Source organism: Propithecus coquereli, unplaced genomic scaffold (assembly GCF_000956105.1).
Source record: "Propithecus coquereli isolate 6110/MARCELLA unplaced genomic scaffold, Pcoq_1.0 Scaffold39, whole genome shotgun sequence".
NCBI classification, from domain to species: domain Eukaryota; kingdom Metazoa; phylum Chordata; class Mammalia; order Primates; family Indriidae; genus Propithecus; species Propithecus coquereli.
Window position 1 is genome coordinate 8,816,283 of NW_012149618.1, and position 19,641 is coordinate 8,835,923.

At 40.7% G+C, this 19,641-nt stretch overlaps 1 protein-coding gene across 1 annotated transcript in view; it reads left to right on the forward strand.

Moving 5' to 3' along the window:
- RASGRP3 (RAS guanyl releasing protein 3 (calcium and DAG-regulated)) overlaps window positions 1–19,641 on the forward strand; it is a 155,671-nt gene that overhangs the window by 110,319 nt on the left and 25,711 nt on the right. Inside the window, exons 3-10 of the mRNA XM_012652426.1 lie at window positions 970–1,032; window positions 1,577–1,708; window positions 2,949–3,096; window positions 4,585–4,758; window positions 5,139–5,255; window positions 7,292–7,567; window positions 13,884–13,961; window positions 17,566–17,682. Of these exons, the coding sequence (XP_012507880.1) occupies window positions 970–1,032; window positions 1,577–1,708; window positions 2,949–3,096; window positions 4,585–4,758; window positions 5,139–5,255; window positions 7,292–7,567; window positions 13,884–13,961; window positions 17,566–17,682 (1,105 nt within the window). The remainder of the gene's footprint in view (window positions 1–969; window positions 1,033–1,576; window positions 1,709–2,948; window positions 3,097–4,584; window positions 4,759–5,138; window positions 5,256–7,291; window positions 7,568–13,883; window positions 13,962–17,565; window positions 17,683–19,641) is intronic.

A 19,641-nucleotide genomic window follows, 5' to 3' on the forward strand; every position in this document is an offset into this window, starting at 1 on the left:
AAATATTTTATTTTTTAGTTTTTAAACTTTTTTGCTAAAAACTAAGACACAAACACACATATTAGCCTGGGCCTGCATAGGGTCACGATCATCAATATCACCGTCTTCCACCTCCTCATCTTGTCCCACTGGAAGGTCTTCAGGGACAGTAACAGGCACGGAGCTATCACCTCCTATGACAACAGTGCCTTCTTCTGGAAACCTCCTGAAGGACCTGCCTGAGGCTGTTTTACAGCTAACTTTTTTTTTTTTTTTAAATATAAGTTGGAGTACTCTGAAATAACAACAAAAAGTATAGTATAGTAAATACATAAACCAGTAACATAGCTGTTTATTATTATTATCAAGTATTGTATAGTGTTCATAATTATATGTGCAAGACTTTCATATGACTCACAGAGCAGTAGGTTTGTTTACACCAGCATCACCACAAACATGGGAGTAATGCATTGGGCTATGACGTTATGATGGCTACAACATCACTAGGCATTAGGAATTTTTTTAGCTCCATTATAGTCATATGGGACCACTGTCATATACGTGGTCCTTTGTTGACCGAAATGTTATGTGGTACGTGATTATATAAGGTATTAATCCTAAACACAAAGTTTTTTTTTTTGGCTAAAATAGTTCTTCTATGTACTATTAATTTTAATTATGTATAGTTGGCAGTCTAATTGTAATTATAGTTGGCTGTCATTGGTTGGTAAGTGCTCAGGAAGGTAAAACTAATTTTATAAGTGGCTTTTCTTCCAAACCAAAAAATACATCTCAGAGCTATAATAAATCAAGTTTAGATTATTCAGTGTTGAAGTCATCAGAGCCAACTTCTCTCCCCATGTGAGTGTCCCTATAACCCAAATGTCCCCAGTGTGGCCATCGTATAAGGAATTCATACAAATTGATGAGAGAGCTGCAGGTGTGTGCAGAGGAAACACGGTGCACGGATTTTGTCTTTAACTGGTGTACGTACAGAAATGCCAGTGGAGAAGGCTGCGATGAGTTTCGATTGAAGATCTGCTACTTCATGAGGTAAATATGCTTTAATTTAATTTCTTGTAGTTTCTGGTTCTGGAATTGTTGACAGTGTTCCTTTTCCCCAAGCAGCAGACTTAGTTTGACAATAGAAGCTACTCAGATACCCTTTATTCCGACTTTATTAAAACGGGTCCTCCTCTGCTGGGGCTTGGGGTGGGGAGGTACTTTATCTTTTAGACTAGAGATGAAGTTGTGGTAAATGTGATTAGGGAATGGAACCAGCTCTTAGAAAGAGTAAATTCATTTTCTTCTGCTCCCTCACCACACACATTCCCACCACCTTGCTGTGAATTAGGGGAAGGGTTTCCTCTCCACTGTGGTTCCAGAGAGAATCAGAAAGAGAGGCTAGGATGAGAGTGGTTTTTGATTGAAGGAGGGCGGAGAGAGACTCAGTATGATGGAAGGGGGATAGGAGATGGCTAATTTGAATTATGGTCCTGGATTCAGTGTTATATGTAGTCTGTAAAATGGTACAATAGTTTCCATAGAGGTCCAACTTGAAGTCTTATAGCTGTCAAAAAGATTTGATGCCTTTCAGGTACTGGATTCTGAAGTTTCCTGCAGAGTTTAATTTGGACCTTGGTTTGATTCGTATGACTGAGGAATTCCAAGAAGTAGCTAGTCAACTAGGATACGAAAAACACATTGGTCTCATCGACATATCCAGCATGTAAGAGTGGTACAAGCGTCTTTCAAACTTGATGAATCCACTGCTTTGGGGAGGGAGTAGAGATGATCCCACTTGTCCTGAATCCATACCATTCCAGAATTCATTACGGTTTGCTTCTGTAAGGAAAGCCTTGCTGCAGTGAGTACGGCTGTAATGGACACGATTCATCTCTCCGAGCTGCAGTTTCTTTATTTGTTAAATGGGTATGGTACCTTTCTCATGGGATTATTATGAACTTCTAATAAGTACATAAGATAGCGTGTGAAAGTGTTTGGAACACAATGGATGTTCAGCACTTAGTTATTGAATCTGAATCTAGCTAATGTCTCCAGTGGCTTTGCTACACAGAGTGTGGTCTGTGGATCAGCAGCATTGGCCTCACTTGGGGGTTCACTAGGAATGCAGACTCTCGGGCCCCACCCTAAATTTGTTGAGTTGGAATCTGCACTTTAAAGATCCTGGGGCGATTCATATGCTCACTCAAATTTCAGAAACCCAGAAGCCCTGTACCATGGTGCTATGGTTGTTGGCCATAGTTGTGCCATAAGATGGTTAGTTCGGTTATTAGGAACTTGGTGCAATTAGACTAGTTTCATATCAACTAGCTAACTTTGCACAGAGGAAACTATTTGATGATCCTAAATATGGTTATCCCTCTTGCCAATGTGTGCACTTGTGTTAGACATTCATATCCTATTCTATTTTCTTAGAATACTTCTTCAAGAGTGATCAACAGTGAATGATCTGAGAATTATCAGGGATATTTGTTAAAAAATACATATTATTCAGGTTGATTCGTAGTAAATTAGAATCTCTTGCAGTGAGGTCCAGGTCTCTGTCTTTACAACAAGCTTTTCAGAAAATTCATGTTTTACTGAAGTGTGAGAACCACCACTTTTGGTGGTTTCCATGTGCCTTAAATCATTATCTATACCCTGATAAACTCCCAAATTTATATACCTAGCCCTGACCTCTCCCTTCTGACCCAGACCTTGCTGGTTGCAAGAAGACCAAGTAAGAGATTCTGGGTGGATCGGTGCAAAACCCACTCTGTCTGCAAAAACAACTCAACGTTTATGTTCTGTTGGCAATTGGTCATCGGTTTTCTCTTCAAATATGAAAGGGCATGTATTTTGCACAAGCCCCTGGAAACAGGCCAACAGTTACAGAGTCAGTAGGTTAATAACTTCCATTGAGTGAAATGGGCTTTCAGCACATTGACCAGACTCTTCTTTTACAGTCCTTCCTACGACTGGATGAGACGAGTCACACAGAGGAAAAAAGTATCCAAGAAGGGAAAAGCCTGTCTGCTGTTTGACCATCTGGAGCCCGTTGAATTGGCTGAGCACCTCACTTTTCTGGAGCATAAATCTTTTAGAAGGATCTCAGTAAGAAACTGGACATTTATTCTTCCAAGGATAACAACCACCATGCCAACTTTCCCAAGACCCGCATTTTCATACTCTGAAGTGTTGGCAGCCTCTATCACTGTGCTCCCCTGGAAAAGTGCCCTTAATTCACAGGAACAATCCCTTTTAACCAAAGATAAATATGATTCTGTCTTTACTTTATGGCTCCAGAGCTGTATTTCTGTCGCTATTTTCAATGTCTCCTTTCATAGGATTAAAGCATGATTTTTCTAAACACTCAGTGGAGATTTAACCATTCAAGGTTGATTTAGCTCCACTGATTTCTCCCGAGTGAACATGTTTTGCTAGGCCCTTCATTTTTGGGGAAAAAATATTTATTTAGGTTGGGATTAATGTAAATGCCTAATTATGGGTGTAGGTTGAAAATAGGAATTGTAGGCTTTAAGGAGAATCTGAATATCATGTTGGTTCGTTACCAGAGGTAGAGATCCTGAATTACACTTTTCTTTCCTACTCATCTTGATAGCCTTTCTCCTTCTCTACATCCTTTTTCTTCCTCTAGACTGTGGTCTCTTCTTAGCTGCTTACTTGCTGTCCTCTTATTATGATAATATTTCCACATTGGTTCACAATCAACATTTTCTTTGCTTTATCTCACCAAGCTCTGGGGAAGTCAGTTCTCCTCCTTCTTCTCTCAGGTGCCAGGGAATGAATTACATTATTGCTTGCAAAGAAGACTATCTTGGTTAGAAGGCTGAATTTCTAAAAGACATTAATTCTTTCACAATGCAATCCTACTTGGAGAGGAACTTCATGAGCCCCTGCAAACAGGCCAGGGGAGGGAATCCCCTGTACTGTTTATATGACAGAAGGCGCTTATGTATTTGATGACATCCATACTAACTTTCTGAAAATGTGTCTGTGTTCTAAAACACTGACTCACTTCAATTGACATTTTTTTCTTACCTTTTTTTTCCTCTTGAAACAACTTTACAAAATAGTTCTAATTTGAAATCATTATGTTTAGGTTCATTTCCTCTTTTTTCTTGTGTGCCATTGTATCTTTAACTTGCCTGATCCTTGGAATCATCAGCTGTGAGTTAAAAATGGAGATTCTTAGGTTCTTCTTCTGGAGATACCGCTCTTTCAGATCGTTAGTGTTCTTGGAAATCAGCATTTTAGCAAATACCCCAGGTGGATCTTATGATCCAGTAAATTTGGAACTCACTGGAATATGACTTCGAGTCTTGCCCCTTCCTCCCCCGGCAATACTGTGATGTGTAATAATATATGTTTATGGGGGGGGAGTGGGGTTTGAAACACAGCAAAATAATATTTTAAAGGGACACATATATTCAAACTTGTAGGATGTCATTATAAATGTGAAATGAAAGAAATTGTTATGCTATTATGAAGTAGTATCTCACCTCTTCTATGCAATATTCTAATTTTTGATTTTGCAAAGGATTCATTATAATTCAGAATCTCTGAATCTTCCTTTACTAGTTCACCGATTATCAAAGCTATGTCATCCATGGCTGCCTGGAGAATAACCCAACCTTGGAGAGATCTATTGCTTTATTTAATGGAATCTCTAAGTGGGTCCAGTTGATGGTTCTTAGCAAACCAACCCCCCAGCAAAGGGCAGAAGTCATCACAAAGTTTATCAATGTTGCAAAGGTATGTCTGGTAATCAGACCGCGGTCCTTAGATTCTAGATGTTCTTTCACTCTATTGAGATAGGTTATTGAGGAAATTTGGTGCGCACAATGTAAGGGCGTCCGACAATTGAACTACTCACTGATTTCAAAATCATACTTCTCTCATGCAAGAAGATTGCTTTCAAAAAGCAATGCTTAGAAGCATTTAATGTAGCTATTTTTCTGTGAAATAATTAATACATTTTTCTGATGGATTCTATTTGTGTTTTATTTTAAATTGATGTTATTTTTTCCTTGGTTGTTGTTATTATAATTGTACATCCATTCACCTGTAATTCAGAAAGTTCAGAATAATTCAAAAATCCTTACAAAGTACTGACGTTAACATTTTTATTGCAGAAGCTCCTTCAGCTCAAAAATTTTAACACTCTGATGGCGGTAGTGGGAGGCCTTAGTCATAGTTCTATTTCACGCCTCAAAGAGACCCATTCTCATCTTTCTTCAGAAGTTACAAAGGTATAGTGGATTTGGTTCTTATCATAAGTAAAATATTCATTTGTAAATTGCTTAGATTTAGTATACTCCTAACAAACATTGCTCAGAGTGGGAAAGTTTTCTTAAACCAGTGGCAGGTTATACCTGGGGGACAAAGTAGAAAGGGAATAGCCAATTAGCTGAGTTCACCTGGAAAAACAGGTTGGAGGTGGTGGTAGATGTCCCAATAAGAATGCTTTGACATACTGTTAACATATTGTAGTTATAAATATTCAACAAATGGTGCTTATTGTGTGATAGGCACTGTGTTACCCACAGAGGATACAGTGAATAAGACAGAAATAGTTCCTACCCTACCCTCCTGAAATACTGTCAGTGAATGCTTACTCTATTCATAATACTGTGTTCAGCACATTGGAAGATACAAAGGAAGGGGAAGACATAGACTTTTTATAGAAATCCTTAGATTTATAGATATCAGGATAAAATATATTTATATATTTTAACAACAATGATCATTTTTCAAACCAAGATTTTCTGCCATATTTATTTCTGGACCGCAATAATAATTGTTTTCCTTACAAACAAAAAGGAGCATTTCATCTTTGTGAAAAGATTCTCTTGTAAGAGTGTACTTTGCTGTTTCAATAAGGATACTTTTGGCTTGAGTTTAAAAAGAAAAAGGAAAAAAAATTCTAAATTGATTAAACGATAAGGAAATGTATTTGTTTAACATACCTGGAAGTCCAGAGTCAGCACAGATTCCAGGCGTGGTCTGGTCAGAGCTCTGACTCAGTTGCTCTGCCTTCCTCTGGGTATCAGGCATGTTTTGTTTGTTCGTTTGTTTCATCAGATTGGCTTCCCTCCTGATTGGTCTATTTGCGACAACAGGGAAATTATGTTCCCTTGTTCATGCACATTGAAGATGGGGAAGATTTCTCACTTCAACTCTGCTCCCATAGAATTAAAGACCTTTTTAGACAGATTGAGCCATCTGAAGTCATGTGTCCATACATGGACCAATAACAGTAGCCAGAAGAGTACAAGGTACTGATTGGCTTAACCTTGTGTTCCTGAACCAATCACAAACCAGAGGGATGGGATCACTTTGATGGTAAATCAGAACCCATTCTTGGTCCTGGGGATGAAAACGGTTCCGTCTGAGTCGCGTGGGCTGCTTTGGGAGAGAGTAGACTAATCAAAATTGGGATCTGTTAGGAAGGTCTGGTTGCTGTTAAGCAACCAATAATAACTTGTCCGTAGAAACCAGAGAGGAAGTAAGCCACAGAAGTATTGTTGTCTGACCTCAAACGCCGCACTCATTCCAAATATAATGGGACTCATTATGTGTTTTATTTTCCTTTAGCTTTGTACTAAATCTCAAATAAAAAGCAAAGACAAATTTTAAATGTTGTAAAGAATAAGAATCTGATAGAGGCTTATAGAGACTTGGCATCACCACTGCTTTCGTTTTTTTAAATTATATATTTGAACTTTTCTTTCTTATAGAAAAGTAAACTGAGGCCCAAAAAACTATAGGAACTTGCTCAAGGTCACCCTTCTGGTTAGTGAGTGCAGAGTCCAAAACCACAGCTATCTCCCACCTCAGTGCAACCTTTCCTACCCCACAGTGTCCCAGGTTAACCTCAGGTAATATCTGGAATGGGACTTTCTTGGAACAACTAAGAAATTTTATATGCTACAAGCTTGAATTTGTGGACTATAATATTTTCATGAACTGCAAAATGCTTAAGTACACATGATGCCATTTAACATATCATATTAATAGTTGTAGGAATCCCATCATCCCTAGTAGGCAGGCAGAGGTGCAGGCAATTTCCATTTTATAGCAGAATGGAACAGCCTGCCCAACTCACAGGCAGGCCTAGTACGTTTTTCTAGCTGTCTTTTTCCTGGTTAATATTTTTCTTCATCAACGTCGGTGCAATTGATACTTCTCTCAGTAGCTGAGGAATTTCTTAGCCACACACTGCAGGGCCTCGGGGTGGGCAGAAGGGAAGGCTGCTTGAAAATTCTACTTTTCCATCTGTTCCCAGAACTGGAATGAAATGACAGAGTTAGTCTCCTCCAACGGCAATTACTGCAATTACCGCAAGGCCTTTGCCGACTGTGATGGCTTCAAAATCCCCATTCTTGGAGTCCACTTGAAAGACCTGATAGCAGTCCATGTCATTTTCCCAGACTGGACTGAGCAGAACAAAGTGAACATTGTGAAAATGCACCAGCTCTCCGTTACCCTGAGTGAACTGGTCTCCCTGCAGAATGCCTCTCACCACTTAGAACCCAACATGGATTTGATCAACCTGCTCACGGTGAGTTCCAAGGGGCCAAGTCTGTACTAATAACTCTGCTGCACCTCGCTTTCCAGGGGACATGGAGGATGTGTGCCAGCAGTTCCCTTTGGGGGAAAACTGGTTTCAGGGTCAGTAGATGAGAAGAAAGCTCAAAGGACAAGGGAAAAGAAACCCCACACTCATAACCGGCAAATTGTGGGGCAAAGAAATTTCCTTTTGTTCAGAGGGGCCCAGTCTCCAGTCATACAGCTCCCCTTCTGAGAGTTCTTAGAGAGTCTCCTCCAGACCCATCTTCAGCCCTCACTCTCCTTCATCACACTCGTTGTGCTCATCACCTCCTTCTGTACGTCCTCAAATCACCTGCTTCCCTTTACCCTCACTGCACTGCTGGAGCTGAAGCCTGGAATAGTGCAAGGACCTCCTCTCTGGTCTCCCTGTCCCCACCACCAGCCTCCCCCAACCACCAGGATGTAGTTCCCAACCTGGCATTCGAGGTCCTTCAGGTCTCTGGCCATCAGCCCAACCTTGTTTGTCATCACCCTCCCCATAGCACACCAGCCTTTGAGGAATGCTGGACTTGGACTTTCCATCATGGAGTGCTGCCCTGCTTCCTGGCCTTTGCACTTTCTTGGAAAATCCCATCCCTTTCCATCCATGTGGCTAGTTCAAATTCAAAACCTGTTGTCTTTCTGGAGCATTCTCTCCTCCCCTCCAATGCAGGAATGCATCTGTTACATGTGTTGCCCTTGTGCTTTACATTTCCCTTCACTGTTGGAGGTATCACTTTGCATTAGATTTTTTTCCTATTTACCTGCCTTGTACATCGCATCCTTAGCAACTCTCACAGTCCCTGGCATATTTTAAGAACTCAGTAGATGAATCGAATGCTGTATTTAGGAGTGATGTGACTCAGACAAAAGAAATTTACCTACCACTCGTATGTTTTTGGCATTTGTGACACACATGTTTAGCTGGTCTCCAGGTCCTAGAACTTTTAGATGTAGCAGGTGTGTAGAAGAGAACATTTTCCATTGGCTGCTTCTTTGTGGGAGGAAGAAGCATAACCGAATTTTCTCACCCTCGCTTAAGCAAGTAGAGGTGCAACTTCCCTGTTTGGGTTTATATGCTGTAGCATCTAAAACTTGGCTGCAATACTGAATTGACTATTATCCTTTTATGGCCATAGAAAATGAAACCAGTAACTCCTCTTAAGTTCTGAGAACCTAAATCCCCTAGGGCTGATGCATTGGTATAGCAGTTTGCTTTCTAGACCTTCTTGCAAACTGCTCCTAGAACATGTAATTGTTTACCCAAGAATAGACCCGTAAGTGTAGGCAACGATGCTAGCTGCATCTTCGGATTAAACTGGAGTTGGCCACCCCCCAAAACCTTGGTTTTTTTGGGTTTTTTTTTTTGTCAAGGGTTGCCCCCCCGGCCTTTTTTTCTTGGTTGGGGGGGGACTCAACTCACAATAATCCAAGCACCTGCATTTATTAATCTTTTGCCATGCAAATTGGTTTCCATGAATGAGTGACCAGAGTTGCAGCTCCAATCAGACAGCAAAACCCACAGGCACAGGTGATGTCTGCAGACCAGTCTCAGTGTGGAGCCTGGGTGTCAAGTGTCTGTGTCCAGGCTGTCCACGAACTTGAGCATCCTCTCACAGAGCAGGTGCCCTCACTTAAGCAATTTCTCATCCAGATAAAAGATAATAACGGAGTAGGGAAATTAACTGTGAGTGATAAATGCAGCAAGCAACATTATGACAAATGGATGTTTACAGAAATATTGAAGAATTTTCAATAAAATTGTAGGGGTACAAATGTAAAATTTGAACCCTAGAAATAAAAACTAAGAAAAAATTCCTTTTTTTCTGGGAAGTAAAGAAAAAAGAAAAAGGATGCCAGAGTGCTTCTCTCTCTTCTCTTCCCTCTCCCTCTTTCTCTCTCTCTCATTGAAGGAAAATTTAGAAGCCATCAAGCCCTGTATTTGGTAACTGCAGCGTCGTATAGTGTAGTTAGTGGCAAAATCCGAGATGGGACATCTTGTTTTTTCCCTGCCTTTGCAGTTGCTTAACTTTGTCTCCTTGCTAACTGGCCTTGACTTTGGCTTTGTCTTAAGGGTTTTGTGCTCATTTTTTGAGGTCTCTTCGAGCTCTAAACTTCTACGATTCTAGATGTAAGGAATGGTGGAGCCCTGAGAATAAGGAACCAAGTGTCAACCTGATTCTGTGATACCAGCCCAATGGCTCATCAGGTAGCACAATCCTGTACGTGAGTCACTGAACATCAAGCCAGTTTCTATTGAAAGCCAAGATCCTTTCTTTCTCCCCACAACCAAGGAGAAAGTTTAGTGCATTGGAATATACATTCATTCTTCCCAACCACTGGGTACTTAATCTCTTCAATATGAGAACTGAGGAGACTTCTATCCTGTGTTCCCTGGAGCCCAGGGGTTATTTTATGAAGACCGTAACATATTCGGATTAGAACCATGTGATTGACTGCAGCTGCCCAGATGCATGTGAGGGTGTCCATAAGCACAGCATTTGAAGGGGAGATTCGTTTTGTCCCAGGGTTGTAAGTCAAGTTTTTGCCTGAAGTGATTGTTTTCATCTAAACATGATCCCAAGTGAGGCCCCAGTATATGATTGAGAGCCTGAAGGATAGAAAAAGAGAACTCTTAAGTGAATCAACGATTATTAAATGCCTACTCAATGCAGTAGGCTGTATGGCAATACTTGAACTTTCCGTAATAGTTGATTACAGTTTTCATAGCACTTTTCACAAATGTTTCCTCACGAACATAAATTCTCACGAAAACCCTGTGATGCACCCTGGCAGGGCATTGAGTGTAATATCACCCCTGCCTCTTCTTTTTTGACAAAAGAAGAAACCGAGATTCTTAAAGGACAAAAGGCTCGTAAATGGCAAACATCTCTGTCCCAGCTTGGGGCTTTTCTCTCTGGGATGGTATGCCTTTGCTGGCATATTGCTGACATCTAATTTACTTTATTTCGCATCTGTAAAAATTAAATAATACCTCTCCCCCCCGCTTCATGGATAAGTAATGAAGGAGTTAATTACGGGATAAAATCTACAAGGCAGGGACTCCGTGCCTGTCATTGCCATCATTGTATCTTTGGCCCCTTGAAAACAGCCCCGGGCATGGGAAGGAAGGAGGACCACACCACCAGACCGCTGGGATTTGGATGGGTCCCCCTTCCAGGGACTATCTGGAGTTTCCCCCTGTCATACCAATTTATGTCACAAGGATCTTTAAAAGCTGATGGTTCTGTTTCATGGTATATGAAATAGTCTGAATCTTTTCATAGTATTTTTAGCCCTATCAGTTACTTTTACCATTCTGAGTACATGCAAATAACTGGAAAGCCCCTGTATTTTTACAGTCTCATTTTTTTTTAAAGAAAGAAGAAGAATGGTTTCAAAAATGGTGAGTGGAGGTAGTTTGATGCCCATTATTTTATAATAAACGGTCAAGCCAATGTAGATCCTCCCATGAAGACTAAATCTGCCATCTTCTGTGCTGGAAGGATCGGCTACTAAATGCAACAACCTGAAACGGGAAGATTAGAACACTTGTCAGAAACAACCAGAGTCAAAGTGTGTTAGACAAAAGTGAATATTCTCCAAATCCCATTGACAAGCTGCCCATATTATACTAAAGTTGTGCAGGAAGTAGAAAGGATCGCTCTTTGGGCAGGTCTGTAAATCCCAGAGAAGATCTGAGAGAGGAAGTAGGATCAGGGCTGGGAAAGCAGAGGTGGCAGGTGTCACCTGAGAGCAACTTTACATTCACCGATAAGCACAGTGGCATTTGGCTGCTGCATTGACTGGAAGCCAAAACCTGCATCTGTGACCTTCTAAACAAATGCGGGTTGACACACATTGGCTCACTGAATCTTCACCACCCCTGGGAGGGAGTTATTATTTATGATTTCCATTTTACAGATGAGGAGACTGAGACTCAAGAAAGTTAATTACTTGCCCAGGTTCACACCACTAGTAAGCAAAGAGCAAATATTTGGAGAAGACGAAAGCATTTCCATCATTGAGTCACTGTATGTCAGTTTGACACATGAAAATACCCAAGAATGTTCTGTTTCTTTGGGAAGAGCATCTCCCCAACTTATCGTGTGACCTCTTTGGGCTTCTGATTGGATGGTCCGGTGCTGCTGTCATCTCATCTCCAGCTGATGCCGGTACCCATCATCACAAGATGTGGAGGCCGAGTCAGGAGGAAAAGAACATATTCGTCAAAGTCTGATTAACTCTTGGTAACCAGGAATTCACAAGGAAGAAGTCACCTGGTTTTCCCTCTGTATTTATGTCACCTTCAGAGTGCGAGGCTGCAGGCTGGGACTGGGGGTAGAGAGGCGGAAAAGACAGACGTGCTGCCCACTTTCATGGGGCTTAGAGCCCAGCAGAGTTGTCTGCTGTGGAATTTACAAAATGGTGGGCAACTGCCGCGGCCCATGTGTTTTATTTGGCCCACGTGGAATCATAAAACTTCTGTTTGTTGTTAGTTGCCAGTGTTTAAAAATTGGAATAGTCCATATAAAACTCCAGATTTCTGGCTTCTCTTGACAAATCAGAAGAGCTGGCAACTCAAGGTCCAGTGTCAGGCCGGCAACAATTTGCCATAACCAAGCAGTGGCTGCCCCCTCTTCATCGCAGACCACACCCGCACTTCTCCCTGCTGCTTTCCTATCACAGACAGCCGGTGTCAGATCCCATTTTCATCACAAAGTTTTCTTACTGTAGAGCTAAGAGGAATGCTCCCCAAGTTAATTACACCTGCAAAGACTCTTTTTTTCCAAATAAGACATCGTGGTACCAATGTCTCTATCAAAATTTTTTTTTATGCATTTCACTTCACTCCTTTATATAGTGGGCTGGCTCCTAAAGGCATCTGTTGGTGACATGCAGATGGTTTCTTTCCTGTAAAAAGGCAGAACCCTGGAGGTAGGAGTGATTGCTGTTCAGGGCAAGGTGGACACAATGTCTGTTCTTTGTGAACAGGCTTTTGAAGATCTGAAATGATGCCGAGGCACTTTTATGGTGAAGTCAATTTTATTTTGTTTAGAAAAAAACTTAAGGTGACAAAGTATAGGTAAAACAATATATGACCTGATATATGAAGTCCTTAATTTAAATGTTGTATTCAGTGGCTGCTAGAACTGTGACTAGAATATTCTCTGGCGCATATTAGATGATTGATAAATATTTGTTGAATGAATGAATGGTTCAAGAATGAAATTTTAGGATGCCAACTTCTTTTTTTAAAGGAGGTAAAACAAAAAATAAATTTTTGACAAACGTCCTTTGCCTGAATCTTCTCTTGCTTCCTCCTTTTTTCTCTTTCCTCTCACTCCACACCCATGCACATTAAGCCTTTATCTTTAGACAAGGTATGTTAGAGGACATTTTTCATGCCTAAATGGTCAAAGAAAGGAGCCGGCATTCAGTTATCTGTGTTGTTGATGAGGTGGTGTGATTCATCGAGTGTCCTAGCATTGAAGGACATGGGTGGGAATCGTCCAGGCTTATTTTAAGCCTTATTTTAGGGGACTTTTATGATTATTCCCATTTTACAGATGCAGAAACTGAGTGTCCATAAGGAAATAACTGCTAAAGTTTACAGAGCTAGCACAGTGGCAGGTTCAGCGTTTGAACCCAGAGCTGCCTGACTACAAAACCTCTGCCCTCACTGAGCTACACTGCCTCCCTGAATGATTCCTGTAGTGCTTAAGAGCGCAGCGGCTTACTTCACGCTCAGCATTGCTGCCTTTTATTGGTATGAACACATGTTTTTGTGTTCAGGTCCTATTTCTTCAAATAAATTGTGAGCCCCTTGAGGGCAAGAAATGATTTTATATCATTTTGCATCACCAGGACTCAGCACAATGTTCTCAAATTCTAGGAACCTAGTTAATTGCTCCTGTATTTCCACAGCTCTTTAATCCAACCTCCCAGGCAGCATTTATTACAAATCTTACTTTATGCATCTGTCCCTGCTTCCCCCCTGTAATCATCAAGTATCCCTCCTCTGTAAGTCAGGACGTCGCACTGAGGAGATGCTCGATAAACGTTGTTGAGGAATTGAGTTGCTGGTCTGCACTCCGGGATTGACGCTTCCTTTTGCAAATTTCATTCCCCCCCCCCGCCCCGCGCGTGCTTTTTATTTTTCTGCATTCACTCAATTTACTGTATTAGACATTGAACTTAAACATTCAAATTGAAATATATTTCAGCAATGTAAATAAATAAATACTATCCAACATAATTATTTCTCCCTTCTAATATTGTTGTAGCTTTCTCTGGACCTCTATCACACGGAAGATGATATTTACAAACTGTCACTGGTGCTGGAGCCTAGAAATTCCAAATCAGTAGGTATTGTTTTCTCTCTAAAAATCAGTGCCAAACACCATTTTGGGGTCATTAACAGTAATTGACTGTTACAATGTTGCTTTGTGTTCTGAAGGCTGAAGAATTTTAGAAATTGATATTATTCCCACTTTATCAATGAAACAGCTTAGCCCTGACAGTTTGAGAATTATTTCTTTATATCAGAGTCAAATCAAGAGTAAGAACATCATTCTCATTATTCTGTTTATTATTGATCTTCTATTTATTGTGTCCTTGCTGAGAGCTCGCCTACACATAGGACCAAAAAGAAAAAAAACAATAGTAACTTATCTTAATGTTCAAGATCATTTAGACTCTTCCACGCTTTTAAAAAACTCCATTCAACATAAAATTAGATTTAATACATTTAAAATTTGATCATAATTCACAAATTTCTCTATGAGTGAGTGACTCAGCTCAGAATTTCAATATCACACTGGATAGTGTCTCACATCATCAGTGGCTGACTCCTAAGAAATAAACGTGAAATAATGAGATTGAGGAAATCGCATTATTGAGTGTACACTGCTTATTTGTTTCAGTGAATGAACTATATTTCAGATATGTTTTACACTAATAAAACAATGACTTGATGAATTTAAAATTTACAATGAGGATGAGGTTTGCATGTTGAAGGAAAAAATGTGTGTGTTTGTTTCTTGTAATCATATCTTGAGATCAGTTTTCTTGTAAAGATCTCATGTGCTACCTACCTCCTTACCAGCTGAGCTCTGTAGCACGTTGGCGACAGCTACACCCCCTGTCTGTTAATACCTGCTGTGATCCCGAACCCTCGGACTGAAGGAGGCTGAATGACGATGACAGCTGTCCGCTGGCCCTGGAAGGGCATGCACTTAAGTCTGAGTCAGTTGACCTGGTAGCATCTGATCTTAAAATAATTCGCGTGGTGGTTCCATGAGAGCGTTCTACTTCCTGCCAGTTTGTAGAGGTGTCTCCTGAGAATACTGCAGAACGGGGCCTCGTGGGATGATTCGGCATGGGCAAAGGGAGGAGTGCAGAACTAGACTCTAGAGTTAGCGTGAGCGAGAGAGAGCTAGCAAGAAGGGTAGAGCTACGGAATAAAAGGAGTTTGTGAGCTGCTCCAGCATTCCATAGCTTTGGCACGATGAACCTGGCCATGCTGTGTTAAGCTGTACTGTACACAGAATTTCCACCCCCCGACACCTTCCTTTACCTTTCCAGGCACCGTGATTGCCACCAGTCATTGGACACCTGTCAGGGCATCACACACACGTTATCTCATTAACTCTGTTAAGGAAACCAGGTCTGGGGAGCACAGGTGTCTCAGTGGATCACATAGCCAGGAAGTTGGGTAACTCGGATTTAGCTTCAGGCTGGAGAGCTGGGCTTTGGTTTCAGGCCTGTCTTCAATCTCAGCTCTGTTTCTACCAACCCTCAGATGAGGAGCAGGACAGGAATGACCATTTTAGCACACTTGCCTGCCTGTGCACCTTTAGATTTACTTTAGCTTATTTTCAGGCTAAATTTTTGCCAATTTTAGGAGACATGTCTGTCAAACACACAGAAGTCTTTTATTTATTATAAAAGCAGAAGCTTTCAGAGTTCTTTCCAAGTGCTAAAACCCTGTGACTCTGTGGAAACACATTTCCCAGTCTCTCTGTCTCTTCTCTAAGTGGAGTGCCATCCTATTTGACATGTGCTGATAACTAGTGAATTCTCTCCAGTTGGGATTCTGTCACCAAGAGCCTGGAGCTTGCTATGCTTACAGATGGTGCTGGCTGACCTAACCTAAATAGTGAGTCCCAGAGGTACTCAACCTTTTTCTATTCCTCGCTGCTCACTAGTTCTTTGTGTTTTACTCTCTCAGCAGTTTTTTTCATGGCACCCCTAGGTCAAAAAAGAAAAAAAAAATACCCAACTGTTTCACATATAGAATAGCTAGGTCCAGACAGCTTAATAACTATCTGTGTTCTAACAACTTGGTATACACTTGAAAAAATAATATATTTACATTTAAAGAAAGCTAATATTTTTATTTTATTCTTAAATAACCACAATTACTTACTGATGGACGTGTGTACCTGTTGGACACCACAATACTTTAACTGTTGAAATCAGACTGGACGCTGTCGCCCTCATTTCTTGTTCCACATTGAAAGCTTCTGCTCTTACAACAAATAAAAAGACTTTTGTGTGTTTGATGGAAATGTCTCCTAAAATTGGCAAAAATTTATCCCAAAAATAAGCTCGAGTAAATCTAAATTTTGTTCCAACGATATGATATCATTGCAAAAAGTGTGGTGTGATCTACTGGGGGAACTGTGAGCAACTTCAAGGTGGTAGTTCTTGTGGCATCCGACAGATGTTGAGTATCTTCATGTTTCACGTTTGAAATATCTTTTGGTGCCTGTTCGAATTCACTGCAGTGCTCTGGAGCATCTTGCTATACAATTAGGGAACTGTGGGCTTATCCTTTACCTGATCAATAAGATGAAAATCCTGATAGGAAGAGGCCTGGTGTGTGTGTGTGTGTGTGTGTGTGTGTGTGTGTGTAAATGTGTATGTGTGAGTGTGGGGGTGAGTGTGTGTGAGTGTAGGGGTGTAAGTGTTCATAGGCGAACATAGCCAAAAGGCAGATAATTTTTGGTTTTGTTAGTAGCCCACAGGATACTAGTAACACCCACCTCCCAACATTCTTAGGGGCTTAAATGAGTATGGTTGCTCCTCAACTCCTCTTGCAAAAATGTTTATCCCCCATTCGTTATCATATTAAAAACTTGCTGTTACGGGTTTGCATATGTGCACCAACAAAAATGTTGACATCATACGAGGGTTTCAGAGAAAGTATAGGAAGTGCACTGTAGCCTTCGCTGTTCTCCTGATAGGATTGCGTTGTGTGCTTGTGTTGTTCAAATGTGTTATGCATTATGCCACCAACTTCCTCACATTATGAAATGCAAATGTCTTAAAAGTAAGTGGAAAAACCTTTGGGGAAAGGAAGTTCACCAAAGAGGGCCAGAGAGACCTAATGGTTAGCAGGGGAGTCAGAAGTGCAAGCATGTTGAATGAGGTGCAGGCATAAGGACGTGAACTTGGCCACGCACCGGTACCCATCAGCTACGTGCACCTACGAATTGATCACTGATACCAAGTATTAAAGAATGAGATAACTGATGTTTATATATCTTGTATTATACAAAAATCCACGATGGATGGTTATATTGAGGTTTTTAGGATGTTTTAATGATATTTGGGGAACGTGGATAGGATTTTTGGATGGACTGGGATGCGTTTTTTTTCCTTGTTTAAAATATTATAATAGAACATATATTTATATGTTATATATGTGTATATATAAACACACATATATAAACATATGTTTATATGTTATATATTTAACATATATTATAATAAACATATATTTAGTTACAGATTAGATTCCCTTAACAAAAGGTGCTTGTTTTATAAACATTTAAGTGCTACTTAAATGTAATTTCTACTGGTATTAGTGATATACAAAACCTATTTGTCTTTCTCAGTGTCCCCGGTCCTAGTAGCTCAAGGCCCCAGTTAAAGTTGAGAAATGTGTGTGTTTTCTGTCAGCAGCCTACCTCCCCGACGACGCCCAACAAGCCCGTGGTGCCCCTGGAGTGGGCATCGGGGGTGGTGCCGAAGCCGGACCCCACAGTCATCAACAAACACATACGGAAATTAGTCGAGGTAAGTGGTCGAGGGAGAATAAAGGGAGAGCACTAGAAGGTCCCTTTCTCTTTCCAGAGTATTCTGCAATTGTCCAGGAATGAGGCGGAGTCCATGAAAACAGCCCTCTGGCAGGTAGGAACCATTTAGCAGACACTTAGCTCTACCTGGCATCGGCTGTGGGGAGAATATGTGGGAAAGGTCCCCTCCCCTTTCTTGTCAGTCTGTTCTCCCTTGCCCAGGTCCTCTCAGCTACTTCCAGCTCCTCTCTTTCCCAGGCATTTGCCACTTCTGCCATTGCCACCCACTCAAGGGACTGTTTGGGGGTTTGAGTCACTCACGAAAAAGTCACATGGGTCACAATAAAATGCCCAATACATTGGTTTCCTGATGGCAGGAAAACAATCCTATGAATTGGATAGTTTCCCCTGCTGTGTCCTGTGGATTTTATGACATCAGCACAATGCCATTGAGGTCAGAAAAATCACCTGATGGGGGACAAGCCTCTGTCCGAGCGTTCCATGTACAAAGAAGAGAAGAAATGCCAGTGTAGGGAACGGGGAAACGTCTCAGGCACAGGAAACTGTGATCCCTGATTACACATCTCCTTTAATGGATTGCTAGGTACATCCACTGGTGCAACAGAATTGAGTCTTTGGGATATAATGTGCTTTTTGCCGAGAAGGGATGTTTAAAGAAAAAGAAAGAATGTTCTAATACATCTTGGATAATCCAGGGAACTATGAGGCGCTGAAAGAAAAGTTTTATGGAGTGTGTGAGACAGGAAGGAAAAGATTAGAAAGGGTGGTGCCAGGAGGAATTTTGGTGAGGGCAGGGGCTGAGAGGGAGATAAGGCCCAGTGGAGGCCATGAGATGGTAGGAACAGACCCAACCTGCAGCCAGGGAAGGCGGGGGAAGGATCCAGGGGCCTCGGGGAATGCAAGGACCCGGTTGCAGTGTAGGAATGTCTGACACCAGGAAATGGAAGGCAGAGCAATTCTCTCCCAATCTCATTTTGCGAGCTGACTGCCTTTGCCCCTGTCCACAGGGGGAGTCTCAGTTTGTCTCTCTTTTTCTCTCATTTCCTCTTCTGTTTTATTATGAATTTTCATTGTAAATTTTATTCCACAAAAAAATCTCGTACCCTTAGTATAAATTTGAATGTTAGACTGTAAATAGCAGTCACTGCAAAACAGTTAACTTCTAAGCAATTTCGATTATGGATAAGTATTGATACTGGGATTTTCAAAAAAATGTAATGTTTTGTGATTTTTGCAATTATAGTTCAGTTATCTATGGATAAACTTGCAATGGGAGCTATTGACCCATTTTAGTCATATTTTTAATTCATTCATTCATTTATACCTTGCTTATTTCCCAAAGTACTCTTGAAGCAGCTTGCAGCATAGGACAATATAGATATTAATAAATAAAATAGAAACCAGTGGGAAAAAGGAGAAAATTTAATTATAACTGGAATCCAACTCAAACGTATATTTGCATACATGTGTTTGCAGAAAGAATATACAATTTTTTTTGAAAACCTAATTTAGCAAAAGGCATTGAAAAACCTTTTTGATTTTTCTCTGATTATAAAGGAAGACAGATCATTGTAAACATTAAAGCATTACATAAATGATAGAAAATAAAAAGCTTTACGTTCAGGCCTTGCTAATTCCGTTCTCCAGAGATGACTAACCACTGATGATTTGTTGATTATCTTGCATGTCTTTATGCTCTCTCTCTCTTTACATATATATACATACACACAAACACACACATACATACTACATACATATATGCGTGTATATCATTGAGCAGTCTTGTTCAATTATTTCCTTAGAATGGATTCCCGGCAGTGGGATTGCTGTGTCAGTGAGCGGGTACTTCAAGTGTTTGTCTTCCAGGAAAATTGTGGCTATTTATTTCACTAACTTGCTACAAGGGTACCTATTGTCTCATACCCTAGAAATTATCAAT